This window comes from Musa acuminata, chromosome BXJ1-7, assembly GCF_036884655.1.
Source record: "Musa acuminata AAA Group cultivar baxijiao chromosome BXJ1-7, Cavendish_Baxijiao_AAA, whole genome shotgun sequence".
Classification (NCBI taxonomy): domain Eukaryota; kingdom Viridiplantae; phylum Streptophyta; class Magnoliopsida; order Zingiberales; family Musaceae; genus Musa; species Musa acuminata.
The window spans coordinates 19,525,602-19,537,645 of record NC_088333.1 but is presented as its reverse complement, the minus strand read 5'-3'; the positions used below and the strand labels follow the sequence as shown (position 1 = coordinate 19,537,645).

At 35.5% G+C, this 12,044-nt stretch overlaps 1 protein-coding gene across 3 annotated transcripts; it reads left to right on the top strand.

The window, feature by feature from the left end:
* Window positions 1-240: 240 nt before the first annotated feature.
* On the top strand, window positions 241-11,814 carry LOC103994926 (E3 ubiquitin protein ligase DRIP2). Of its 3 annotated transcripts, XR_001979290.2 has the most exons (8): window positions 241-739; window positions 2,113-2,212; window positions 6,834-7,164; window positions 7,303-7,745; window positions 7,849-7,899; window positions 8,418-8,610; window positions 8,874-8,946; window positions 11,330-11,394. XR_001979290.2 is itself a non-coding variant. In XM_009415389.3 (7 exons), the coding sequence occupies exons 1-7, from the start codon at window positions 583-585 to the stop codon at window positions 11,522-11,524; spliced, it is 1,341 nt and encodes a 446-aa protein (XP_009413664.2). In that variant the 5' UTR covers window positions 241-582; the 3' UTR covers window positions 11,525-11,814. The 3 variants fall into 3 exon arrangements, 2 of the variants coding, with proteins under 2 accessions (XP_009413664.2, XP_009413663.2); XM_009415389.3 differs by lacking the exon at window positions 8,418-8,610 and having other exon boundaries at window positions 7,312-7,745; window positions 11,330-11,814; XM_009415388.3 differs by lacking the exon at window positions 8,418-8,610 and having other exon boundaries at window positions 11,330-11,814.
* The last annotated feature ends 230 nt before the right edge of the window (window positions 11,815-12,044 follow it).

The window sequence follows — 12,044 nt, the reverse complement described above, 5'->3', positions numbered from 1 at the left end:
CAATATATATTATAATTACGTATAAATAATATGGTCTATTTACATGGTCACTATTTCATCGGCTTGAGCGCATTGAACGGACGAACGGAGCACGTTAGGCTCGTCCTTGTCCCAGCCGGGCCCACCTGGATGCCACGTCGTCTTGGCCAAACTCGCTTGTCCATCTTTTATGTATTTATATATATATATATATATATATATATATATATAATATTTATAATTCTATTTCGTTAACTCCTCTCTCCTCCCCTCCTCTATTCTCTCGCTTTCTTCGGCTCTGCTCGTCGTCGTCCCCTTCGATCTCTCGCCGACTCCCCCAAGCCCCCTTGCCCTTCTTCTTCTCCTCCTTCTTCAATTACCCCTTCTAAATCTCTTACTTTCCATCTCCGCGTGCTTTCTCATCTCGTCTAGATCACACTTTCCCCGCTTCCCCGCCCCCGGATCCCTGCCGCCTCGTCGTGATTCATCAATAAAATCCGGCGTACCGCCTTGTGCTGGGGATCCACCGGCTCAGAAATCCACGCATTCACGGGAGTCTCCTGTGCCTCCCCGACGGCTGGCCCTGGGCTGGCGGCGCGGCATATGTTGAGCGCGGGCGCGGGGGAGGGCGAGGCCTCGGCAGCCGGGCCGTCGCAGGTGGTGATGGTGAGGCGGGATCTTCTTGCCAAGTGCATGACGTGTCCGCTCTGCCTGAAGCTCCTCCGGGACGCCACCACCATCATCGAGTGCCTCCACACGTGTGAGTTTCTGCCTTCGTCCTCTCCGCCTCCCTTGGACCGAAAGCTTCTATCTTTCCGGGTTTCCTGATCTCGGTTGCGGGTTTTATTGGGCGTTTGACGTGAATTCTCGTATCGTTCGTGTTTTTTCCTATCCTATAATGTGGGTTCTTTCTTTTTCTTCGATTTGGTTTGTCCTGTTTCTTGGATTTTGCGAGGTTGAGAGCCTGAAGAGTATCTGAAACGTTTGGCAAGATGGATCTTTTGCGATTTTTTTCGTATTTACCCTTCGGCAATGAGCGTCTGCGATCGCATGCGTTATTGAGGTGTAGAGGTGATGAATGAGTGTTGTCATATACGTCGAAAGTTTATTCTTCGCTAACTTCTCTATTTATTGCGAGTGGATATCTACTATAATCAAACCTTTGAGCTTTCGGGTGTAACTTTGTCCATTTATGCAATATCCATGGCCACCTGAAGCTGCGTTTAAACATGTATATGATCTATGTTTGTTACCAATTTAGAAGGGAAGCTAATTGTGCTTCCGTATCTGGGCGAGAATTTGAGATGTTTCATCATTGCATTATAACATGTCGTTATACCTCATTGATGATGTAACTAGCACTGTAATTTAATTTCGATCCTTGAGGTTAACTCAGAAATTCTGATTCACCTAGGTCGCTTATCAGAGATTGATTAGATCATACAACTCCTAATTATTTTATGATCCTTGATCCAGTGTAAACATATGTTCCTCTTTTTTATGAGATGTCCTTTTATTTTTCAATGAAAGTCATCCATGGCATGCTTTTGTTCTTTTATTCGAGAACAGATACTTAGTTGATAATGTTGACTAATTATTGGCTCATAAAATTCTCTATGCTGGATTCTAATTTGTTCACCTGGTAGTTCATGCTTGTTATTTTTCTCTCACTATCTTAACAGATTATCTGTTATCCATTAGTGACATTCGGTTTCTTCTTTGCTAAATTCCAAACAGTTTGTCATCTTTCAAGAGAAAAGGATCATTCATTTTACCATCAACCCTTCTCTTCCACCATGTCTGTGCTCAGATTAAACTCGTGCATGGTGTTTTTTTAATGTTCATTAGTCATCTATTTATATAACCTTTGGTAAATCTTGCATTATTCTCAGCTTTTAAATCTATTTAACTTACACTTGATTCATTTATGCTTTAAAAATTATTGTACATATTATATTATGTTTCACTTCTGGATTCTGTTAAACATTCATATAAGTAGTTATTCTTTTGAGGTTATACATGTAGATAGTTACTGTATTTAGATTTGACAAATAGTTGAGATGTAGGACTAACTGATGATTTCTAAGAGTTCAATACATGACTTACACTCTTGATCTTTGTATACTAATTCAGTTTGCAGGAAATGTATATATGAGAAACTCAATGATGAGGAGACAAACCACTGCCCTAGCTGTAATATTTATTTGGGGCCTCTTCCACTTGACAAGCTTAGGTGAAGTTCTTTCCTTGGAAGTGTTAGTTTTCTCTTTTTTATTGCTTGTTTTGATTTCTGTTTATTAAACCATCTTTTGTTGATCCCCTAAACATTTGTTAGTATGCTTTTCAGTTTCCACGCCATCTATTTTGATAATTTTAGATACATAATGGTGCAATCTGCCTTAGATTGAACTGGTTATGTTGTAAGTTCTTCAAGATTCAGGAAGCTGGAAGTAGTTTAGTGGCATTGGAACACGAAAAGTAAGGATCTACTGAAAAAATAGAAAAAAAAAATGCTGATCAAGTAGAGACAACAGATGTTGCAAAAGGTAGAAAATGATTAAGCCATTTAAGACCTATAGTCAGTACTGAGAAAAATAAAACAGAGGTTCAATCTATTGAGCTTGACATGAATTATTATGTTCATAATTAGGTTCAATTTGTCTTAGTTCAAAGTCATTGGCTTACTTTGGGAACATACACATCAATATTTCAATGTTCCAGTACAGTAGTTCAATAGTTGCTGTCCTTTGCTATAACCAAAATTGAAAAACCCCTTATCTCTTAAGATCTGATGAATCTTCTTTTCTTCTACAACCTAATTTAACAAAGTTCACATCGACAACCAAAACCTCACTGCACCTTATGGGCATGGACAGACCATTAGCATAAAAAAAGTTTAGAAATGCCATTTAGTGCAAATGGCTATAAAACCATGTGATCTTTCTTTGTGTGCCTTTGGATTAAGGTTTGTAGTGATTTAGGATGGAAATTGACCTGGATCAATTAGGTGGACCAAGTTGGATCACGGGAATCAAGAATTTTTGAACTGTTAAATTTGGTAGGGTCATCTGGATCAATTACAATTGACCAGCACCTTCATGACTATCTGCTAACTAGTTGAGCAATCATGATCAGCCTGATCATCTAGTTCTAGATTATTATTTGAATCTCAGTGGACCCTAAGAAATCAAGGTTTTTGGCAAACTCATCTCCTGAGCTAGAGTGGCTTGTTTTAAAGTCTCAGCTTATCTTGTAAACCATGTCCTGGTCATTTTAGATATTCTCTTGTTGTTTAGCTATGTAATAGAGAAATCCAAATGGATTATTAATCTTTTGAAAATTTGAGGAGCATTATCATAAAGTAAGCTACAAAACTCACTCAAACATTTTATCAGTTGCCACAGTATGACTATTTTTCATTCTACGATGATGCTTTTCTCATTCATGTGCAGTGGCATGGGTGGATGCTGGTTTATATTGGTCTTTATCCTTCATTTAAGATTGATACATGGCATTGACTGCTGCTGAAGGGATGAACTTTTGTAGGTTGCATCTCCATAAGCTGCCGGATTTTCAGCATAGGCACTATATTGTGCACACAGTAGTTATTAATAGTTCAAATTAAGGTATGCAATTTCATACTGTACCAGAGTTTCGATGTTCGTTTGGTACGGTACGAAACTGTATACCGAGTGGTATACCACTCGGTATATATATATATATATATATATATATATATATATATAATTTGGTGACGTCGCTTCGGTGACCTTGTCTCTCTCTTTTCTTAGGCGCGGCGACATCACCTCGATTATATATATATAAATTAATAAATATATATATATATATATATATATATAAAAGATTATATATATTTATATATATATTTTTTATAAAAGACGACGTCGCCTTATATATATATATATATATATTTATATATAAATATTTATATATAAAATATTTTTATAAAAGGCGACATCGCCTCGTTTATATATATATATATATATATATATATATTTATATATAAGATTATATATATTTATATATAAATATTTATATATAAATAAAATAAATAAATAAATATATATATATTTCGTTCCATCCGGTAACGACCGGTCCGTGTACCGGTAAGCTGACGGACCGGTATATACTGTCCGTACCAGGCGGTATTATTCGAAATTGCATACATTGGTTCAAATATTTAATTCATATTTTAGGTACTTGAATAAAATTAAGGTTGGAAGCTCTTTGTTTTTCTTCATGTACGACATTTAGAATGCTGAAGGAAACAAAGCAAGAGCATGGAACAGCTAAAATATAGAGAAAATGTGCAGTAAAAGTAGGAAGGAAAGGCATGAATTAGTATGTTAGTCAAAGTGTTGGACTAGATGAAACTGATGGCAGAACTAGCAGCTCATTTGTCTTAATTATTTGAGATTGACTGCATGCATCTTTTGTCATTACAAAGCAATTTCCTTGGTTAAATTAAGAGCATTTAAATTCTTATTAGTTTCGAGTAAAATTTTCTTAGATCATCCTCTATCTCTAGCTCTCATCACATGACTAATACTAATTGTTTTACTTATTTTAACTACAACATCTATAAACCTTCTTGTCATCGGTAAATCTCCTTAGCACATGACTAATACTAATTAATATTAGCGATTCTCCCTCATTTTATTCTCCATTGGAGTTACACTTAATTTTTCACAAATGAAAAAATATATATTTTTCTTTCTTGATAACTCCACACATTCCACTCAATCCAAAGTTTACAGCTAATACTAACATTTTGTATAGGATTGCTCTAGCTATTCTATTCATTCATCTATCATCTTTGGGATTGGTAGATTGGAGATGCTTCAAAGGATGGCAACCCTTAATGCAACAGCAAGGATTCTCCATTGGTGTTTGAGACATGGAATAGGCTTTTCAGATGTAGGGTTAAGCCTGCATATAATGAGTTTTCAAATAGTACCATATCCCTCTTCATGTTGAAGATTTGACATCATTATGTATCATACACCTTCATTTGCAATATGCTAATTTGTGAGATTTTTGTTTGTCATTTAAAGCAAGCATATCTAGAGAATAAATTGGTGATAGATTATTTATGATGTCAGTAGTAACAGGCTAATAACTGAATACTGGAGAATGGTAAGAAGTTGAAGGTATTTGTTATATACTGGAGCTAATTGTAAATGTTTAATCAAGAATCTGCTGCACTTTGGCTTTGGCATAAGAGACAGCAAGACCTGATACATGTACTCTTTGTTGTATGGTACATAAATTATACATTTGATTATAAACAACTGTTATTGTATGGTACATAAGAGACTACAATCTGTTGATGGATGCTTCCTTAAAAGTTGATTTACAGATGCATATACAATGTTTCAGCGTCATCATAATCATGATCCAAGCCTTTTCGGAGTGGCATGTTGTAGATGGAGCACAACTTAATATCAAGAATGCTTCATGGAAGGTTTAAAAAATTCCTAACTGACTGATCACCCAACTTTGGTTCTTAAGTGCTTACTCCAACAAAATTGTCTACCTAGAAGCCTAATGGCTAGTTAGCTGGTAGAAAGCTCTATCTAATTGTTTGTCTTATTAATTCATTGAAGTAGATCTCCTCTAAGCCTGGGAATAGCCTAGGGAATTTCCAAGATTTGTCAAAGGGAGCAATGTCAATATCATAGGCACAAACAAGCAACAAGATAATAACCATTATTCTCATCTCATGTATGAACAGACTCAAACTGTGACATGGTTTTTACCATTTTAGGCATAATGTCTAGAAACAAACTTATAAACCAATAGAGAAAAAAATCCCAAACAATTTAAACTTATGAAACTTAATGAATATTTAATTCATAGACTAAGAGAAGGTACACTAAGTAGCATAAGACCCATTGGATCTCCATATAGCGTCTGCCATTTAAAGGAGAACCAAACACTATTTGCTTAGGGCTGAAAAGATGGTTGCATTTTGCTGCTATTTCCAGTGAGGACATGATTTAGTTGTGTAAAACAAGCTTAGCTAAGTTCATCAGTGTGAAGACAGACTTCAAAAGCTAGGTTGGGCTACTCTATCAGCTAAACTTGATACTTTCTTTTTGCTAAATATAGGGTTCTTATGATTTTGCAAAAAAATATCTTCTAGGACTCACTTGAAATTGATGATGGTTTATTATACTTGTATCTTTATAACTCCTATAGAATGAGTTGCAAAAGTTGATGACTTAAAGATATGAGAAAGGAACTGCAAGAATAATAGGGCTAGAAAAGAACTAGGGCAGGAATGAACATTTGCTTGAAATATTTCTCTAGGCAGATCATAGAAAATTTCTTGCGGCAATAATCAAGATATGATGAGATACTAGAGATCTAGTCAATGCTCTAAGAAGCTTTCTCGTTTCTGTATTTTTCAACATTATTATTTCAATGGTGAGATTGTTCCTACTTCCTAGAACAGATTTTTAACCACTAATGAATGTTCCTCTTCTTCGGATATAGTTTTTTCGCACCCTCAAAGCACCTTTCTTCTTCGGATATGATAGGTTTTAATTTTTTTCCTATAATTTTTCATTCTTGAAACCTAAGTTTCTATTTCTCTTCATAGTTGGCTTCCATCTTTGTAGTCAAGTCGGTTATGACATCCATCTAATGCTGATTATTGTGAAAAATATTTGTGGATTCATGCATTCATTAGATACCTGATTCTGAACCTCACTCAATTTGAGACATGAATATCGATTTCTTATTTTCAGTTATATGCGACAAGGAAAAGTATATTTTTTGCTGCTATATGATTTTGTCAAAGTACATATTTAATCTAACATATTCTGCAGACCTGATCACAACCTACAAGATGTTAGGCAAAAGATATTTCCTTCCAAAAGAAACAAGGTTAAAACTCCTGAAGAAGTGCCTCCCATGACACCGCCTGTGAAAAGAAAAGAAAGATCACTTTCTTCATTGGTAGTTGATATTCATACAGCAACACAGACAAGACTAACAAAAAGGCAAACAAAGGCTTTTGCTAAAAGGGCTCCCACACTGCGTGGTCTGAGTCCAGTAATTGATGATATGACTAAAAAGGAGGATTATAATGTTGAAAAGCATGCAAAAAAATCAAGCTCGGCCGAGAGACCAGGCAAGCCCACTTTTAAGAGAAAGCAGGTACTAAAACAGAATCTTTGTGTTTCTTCATGGCTTATTAGTTCAGTGATCTAAGCAGCATATAGTTGGTAATAAGGTTTTGACTATATCTTCAGTTCCATTTGTATGATAATATTCATTTTACATGCTTTGGCGAAGTCTTTTCAGGTTTATTCAAAGGCTGAGCCATCCAAATATACACGTACTGAAGGTAAATCGAATGGTGAAGGCTCCTTTCAAGATAAAGTTGACATCTGGAAACCTTTAAATTGTCTGGTTGAAGCTGCAAATAGGACAAAGTCTTTTAGGTCCAGTCAACACAGCCCTGTTGTTAAGGCAGAGCAAACCAATGGCCCTGCTAGTGAAGTAGATGGTAACAGCATCAGGGTTAAGGAGCGTCCACATAAATCTGAAGTTCAGGAACAGAAGAGCGAAAATAATCCTATGCCTCCAGAAATGTTGAAAGCTGGAAGTTTGCAAGGAATCAACCGGCAGACTAGAAACCTTACAGCAGTAGCTCAAACACCCCTTGATGCTGGAATTACTCAGCATGTCAGGAGCATTGGTCCAATATGGTTCTCCTTGGTTGCAGCTGTTGAACAGTTAAAAAAATTTCTTTTGGAAGTTATTTTAGTTATGTTATCTGCACATATGTATTTTATGAATATTAACTTCCTTATTTTATTTTGATGTCAACTGTTTCAGGACAGGAGAACCCCCCTTGCCACAAATATCTGCAAGTTACTTGAGGGTCAAGTAAGTTGCTTCATGCAAATGCCTCTAGTAACTTTTGCATAATATGGTCCTACCTGTCAGTTCAGCATGACAGCATGAACAAGATATGGACATATTAATTTCTTACTAGTACATGGTTAAGTGACATGATGTATAATTGTATATATGCCATGTCACATCAGTATCACATGCTGATCATCCCAAAATGTGCCGTGTGTGTACCTTACCAATGTGGTGTTGATGTCAAATTACATTAATAAAAGAAGGTAACAATACAGTAGTAAGCACCATAGTTGCCAGTGTTGCAAGGAGCAACCTGAGACACATGATCATCATAAAACCACTCCACGGATTACAAGGATTTTAGAGCAGAAGGGAATCTATGAACTTGGTAAAGATGAGGAATAGAGTCAGATTTTGCCCTTTTAATGTTCTTTTTATTTTATTTGTCATTCATCTCAATCTAAATGTTATACATCCTCCATGCTGAAATGGTTCTATTTTCTCATTTATTTTCATGTAATGTCTGATTTTTACAGAAAACATGCCTAACTTGGCACAGCATCGTATACCAATACATATGATGCTACATGCTGAAGGATGTGGAGGCTACATGAAAATTATTGCTAGCTGATCATATGAACTAAGAATAACAAAAATGCTACTATTTTCGCTGCAGCTATAGCATTGCAAACAGTCACTGCTATCAAAAAAAGCAAGGATGGTACTAAGGTCAAAAACAGTTCTTATATTATGTCATTTGATTTCCCAAGATAAATAGCATTGCCAAAAAGTTGGGCTTGAGCAATGAATAGTTGAACATTGTTAAGTTTAGCATTGTCTGAAAAATCAACTATAACTGGTATAGATAGATTGACTGAAGTTAAGTTTCACATTATTACAAACATAATTAAGCATTTTCTGTTATATATTTCCTTTTACTATATTTTTATGTGTTTAATATATTAAGTATTTTGTTTCTCTTTTTTTCTTAGAGATGGTAGCATGCCTGTGTCCTTCATCCAAAAGTACCTTATGAGGAAGCTTAATCTTGAAAAGGAAGCTGAGGTTAGTTCAGATCCCACGAAATTCCAAAACACTATTTCGTTTTACTTTGTTCCATAGAACTCTATATCATAAGTTGATAGGTGGAAGCATTGCTTTTGCGATAATGGACCATTTTCTATAAAGTAGTTTAATCCAACAGGCTAATCTCAATGAAATGATATAGTGGCTTACATGCATTAAACTTGATGAATATGTATCTGTACATGCTTTCATCATCCTCTACCTCTGATAAGTTGTTGAAAACTGTAGATATTGTTAGATACTTAAACAAAATTGAAAGGCCAATGGAAGAACACCTTCTACATCATGATATGGCCTTGTATTTGATAAGTAGCTGATGCCTGATACAATATTAAGTTAGGGATGGCATCACCATACTTCTCTTATAAATTATCTTCTTTTTTCCCCAAGTTTATCAGCTTACTCATAGTTCAACCTTTGAGAAATGTCATCAGCAGTCAAATTGGTGGCTTGCTAAAGCTAGAAGATCATTGACACACCCAACTTCTACCAAAATTTTCATTACTGCACTCTCTTACTGATGAACAGAAAAAATGAAAAGGATTACCTTGGGCTTCCTTGAAGTTTTGTTTCAAGATGAGGTTCTTCCAGTTACATATTTCCTGTTTTTCTACCTTGATTGCTGTCATAATAGGTCACTTTATATTAATAATATATTTGATGCCTTATTGGGTATTCTAGGAACACTATTGCCTGATGTGCTAAATTACATTATTCAGTGTGTTTTTTAATGTTTCTTACAAGAGGAACATGAACACAGCATTGGGACAAAATCAGCACTTGCATTCCAGGAATTGTTCAGGGTATTGGCCAAAAGGAATATGACCAAGTTGTTTAGAGCCCTTTTTTCAAAAGTGAAAAAGTTGGTTTGAACCTGAAGCTAATGATTTGATAACATTTCCTTTATTTTACAAAAATCTGAATCCTGTTATAGCTTTTAGTGAGGAACTTTTCCTGCAGTTTCAACCATACTCTCATGATGTTCTGCTAAATCTGTGAGAGATCAACTTGAGAAATTTCAACTTTTGAAGTTCTTAGCAGTTGATCCCTCACAGATTTTGCAGCATTAGCTGCTTCAAAAATGAATTTGATTTCAAACTAAGTGCCTAAAGTCTTAATTCTGACATTCACTTCCTTTTTTTCCTTACGTGTACTAGCCAAACACATAAAATGCATGAAAAAGAAGAAAATGTAAATTTCATTTTCCTCTTTCTCTTTCACTCTGCTCAGTGTTTGATATTATCTGTTAATATTTCAAAAGCAGACTCAGATAGCCCAAAAGCCAACAGTTCTGCATAATGTAGTTTGATGCTTACAAAGTCCATCAGCATGCTTGAAACTATACAGTTTAGATGTTGTATTGGATTTGTGTTCATTCATGTTCAGCAAGCACCTTTACTAATTTATGCTTTTGCTCTCATCTTTAAACTTCCATGGTTCTTTCTCCAAATGATAATGTTGATAATTATAAGCTTGTAATCCAAGCATGTAAGCTTCTCAGAACATGCATTCACTTTATGTTTAGTTTTATCTCTTGGCATTCTTTAGTGGTAGCAGTAATGGCTGTAAGTCTATAATTCAGGCATGTGAAGTTTCTCAGAACATCTGTCTTTTTAGTTCACCATATTGTGTTCTCTGTTTTTAGAATCATTTGTAGGCTTCACAATGCCATTCCATTTCAGAATTGATTCTGATAAGTTCACAATGCCATAGTAAAGTTGTTTCATATAATTGAAAATCACAATAATTATATGCTTTTGATTACATAGTAAAGTTGATTTGCTACGATTACACAGGAAGAAGCTTGGTCTAAGTAGTTTGAGTTGATTATTACTTTTTATTTTTTGTTCATTACCCTTCTCCCTGAACATGTATAGACTATCCTGAATAGAAGGATTGGATTCCATCACAATATCTGCACCAGGTGCAGATGCTCCTGAACTGGAGTCTGCTTATCATCTTCATCCTCCCCTTCTTGTCTGTTTTTCTTGGTCTTTAAAAATACCGAAGGGGTGAGGTGATGCATAATTTCCATCAGTAGGAAGCATTTAAAGTGATGGATGACATGTTATAGGAGATTGGATAGTAAATCTTCATCAGTCATACTTTCTCAAAGAAATTGATGCTGGAAAATTGTTAAAATATACACCGTCAAAGTTACAACATCCAGGATAATGTTTGCTGATTTTATTTGTATTGGTGAATTGAGTTTCTGCAGTTATAGCTCATCTATATGGAATAAGGAACGATGGGATTTTATTACAAGATCAATGATAGAAGCCATTTAGTCTGTCTTCTTTATCTAACATACATCATGCCATGGTTTTCCCTTCTGCTAAACTGACAACTTTTGTGATTACAGGTGGAAATCATGTGCCTCAGACAACCTGTGAGCCCCACTATGTCTATGCAAAACTTAGTAGAACAGTGGCTAAGAGGGGGGTCATCACAGAAGCTTCCGGCAGCCATTGGAACCTCAGCAAAGGAGTTGGTGATGGTGTTAAATTACGGTCGTTGCAAGGTTCCAGCCGATGAATCACAGCAACAGCATTCATAAAACCTTCATTGAAGTTAAAAAGTCCAGGCATTTAAGAGGAAGTCGAAGACTCCTTGCTTCTTTCCCTCAAGTTTCTATTCCTTTCTTCCTCTTGCTTTAGCTGGATAGTTTCTCATTTTGCTGTAAAGCATTTCACTGTTTGTCCGAAACATTTCATCTAATTACATGTAAATTGCAACAAATGGCCCTGCAACAATGGTTTACCGAAGGAAACTTACCGACTAATTTTCATCTGATTATTATGTAAATTTCACCTTATTACGGTCTAGCTTTGATGAGCATATTGAGTATTCCATTGCGTTCTTCTATGAACTTCAAATGTTCTGCTTTGCTTGTTGTTGCTTGTGGTTTCGTATATCCAAATACAATCTGATTAGACGTGTGTAACATTCATGCATCTTTGAGAGACACAAAACAGTTAAAACAGTTTTAACACATTTCACAGGTATTATTCTTCATAAAAGGAGCTAATAAAATGACGACATCCCTGTAACTTAAACATAAATAAGAAATATGAGAG

What these genes read in the sequence shown, in the direction of transcription:
- LOC103994926 (XM_009415388.3), top strand. Translation starts at nt 583, where the DNA reads ATGTTGAGCGCGGGCGCGGGGGAGGGCGAGGCCTCGGCAGCCGGGCCG. An exon ending in TTGGTTGCAGCTGTTGAACA is followed by an intron (nt 7,746 to 7,848) that starts GTTAAAAAAATT and finishes CAACTGTTTCAG; the next exon opens with GACAGGAGAACCCCCCTTGC. An exon ending in ATCTTGAAAAGGAAGCTGAG is followed by an intron (nt 8,947 to 11,329) that starts GTTAGTTCAGAT and finishes TTGTGATTACAG; the next exon opens with GTGGAAATCATGTGCCTCAG.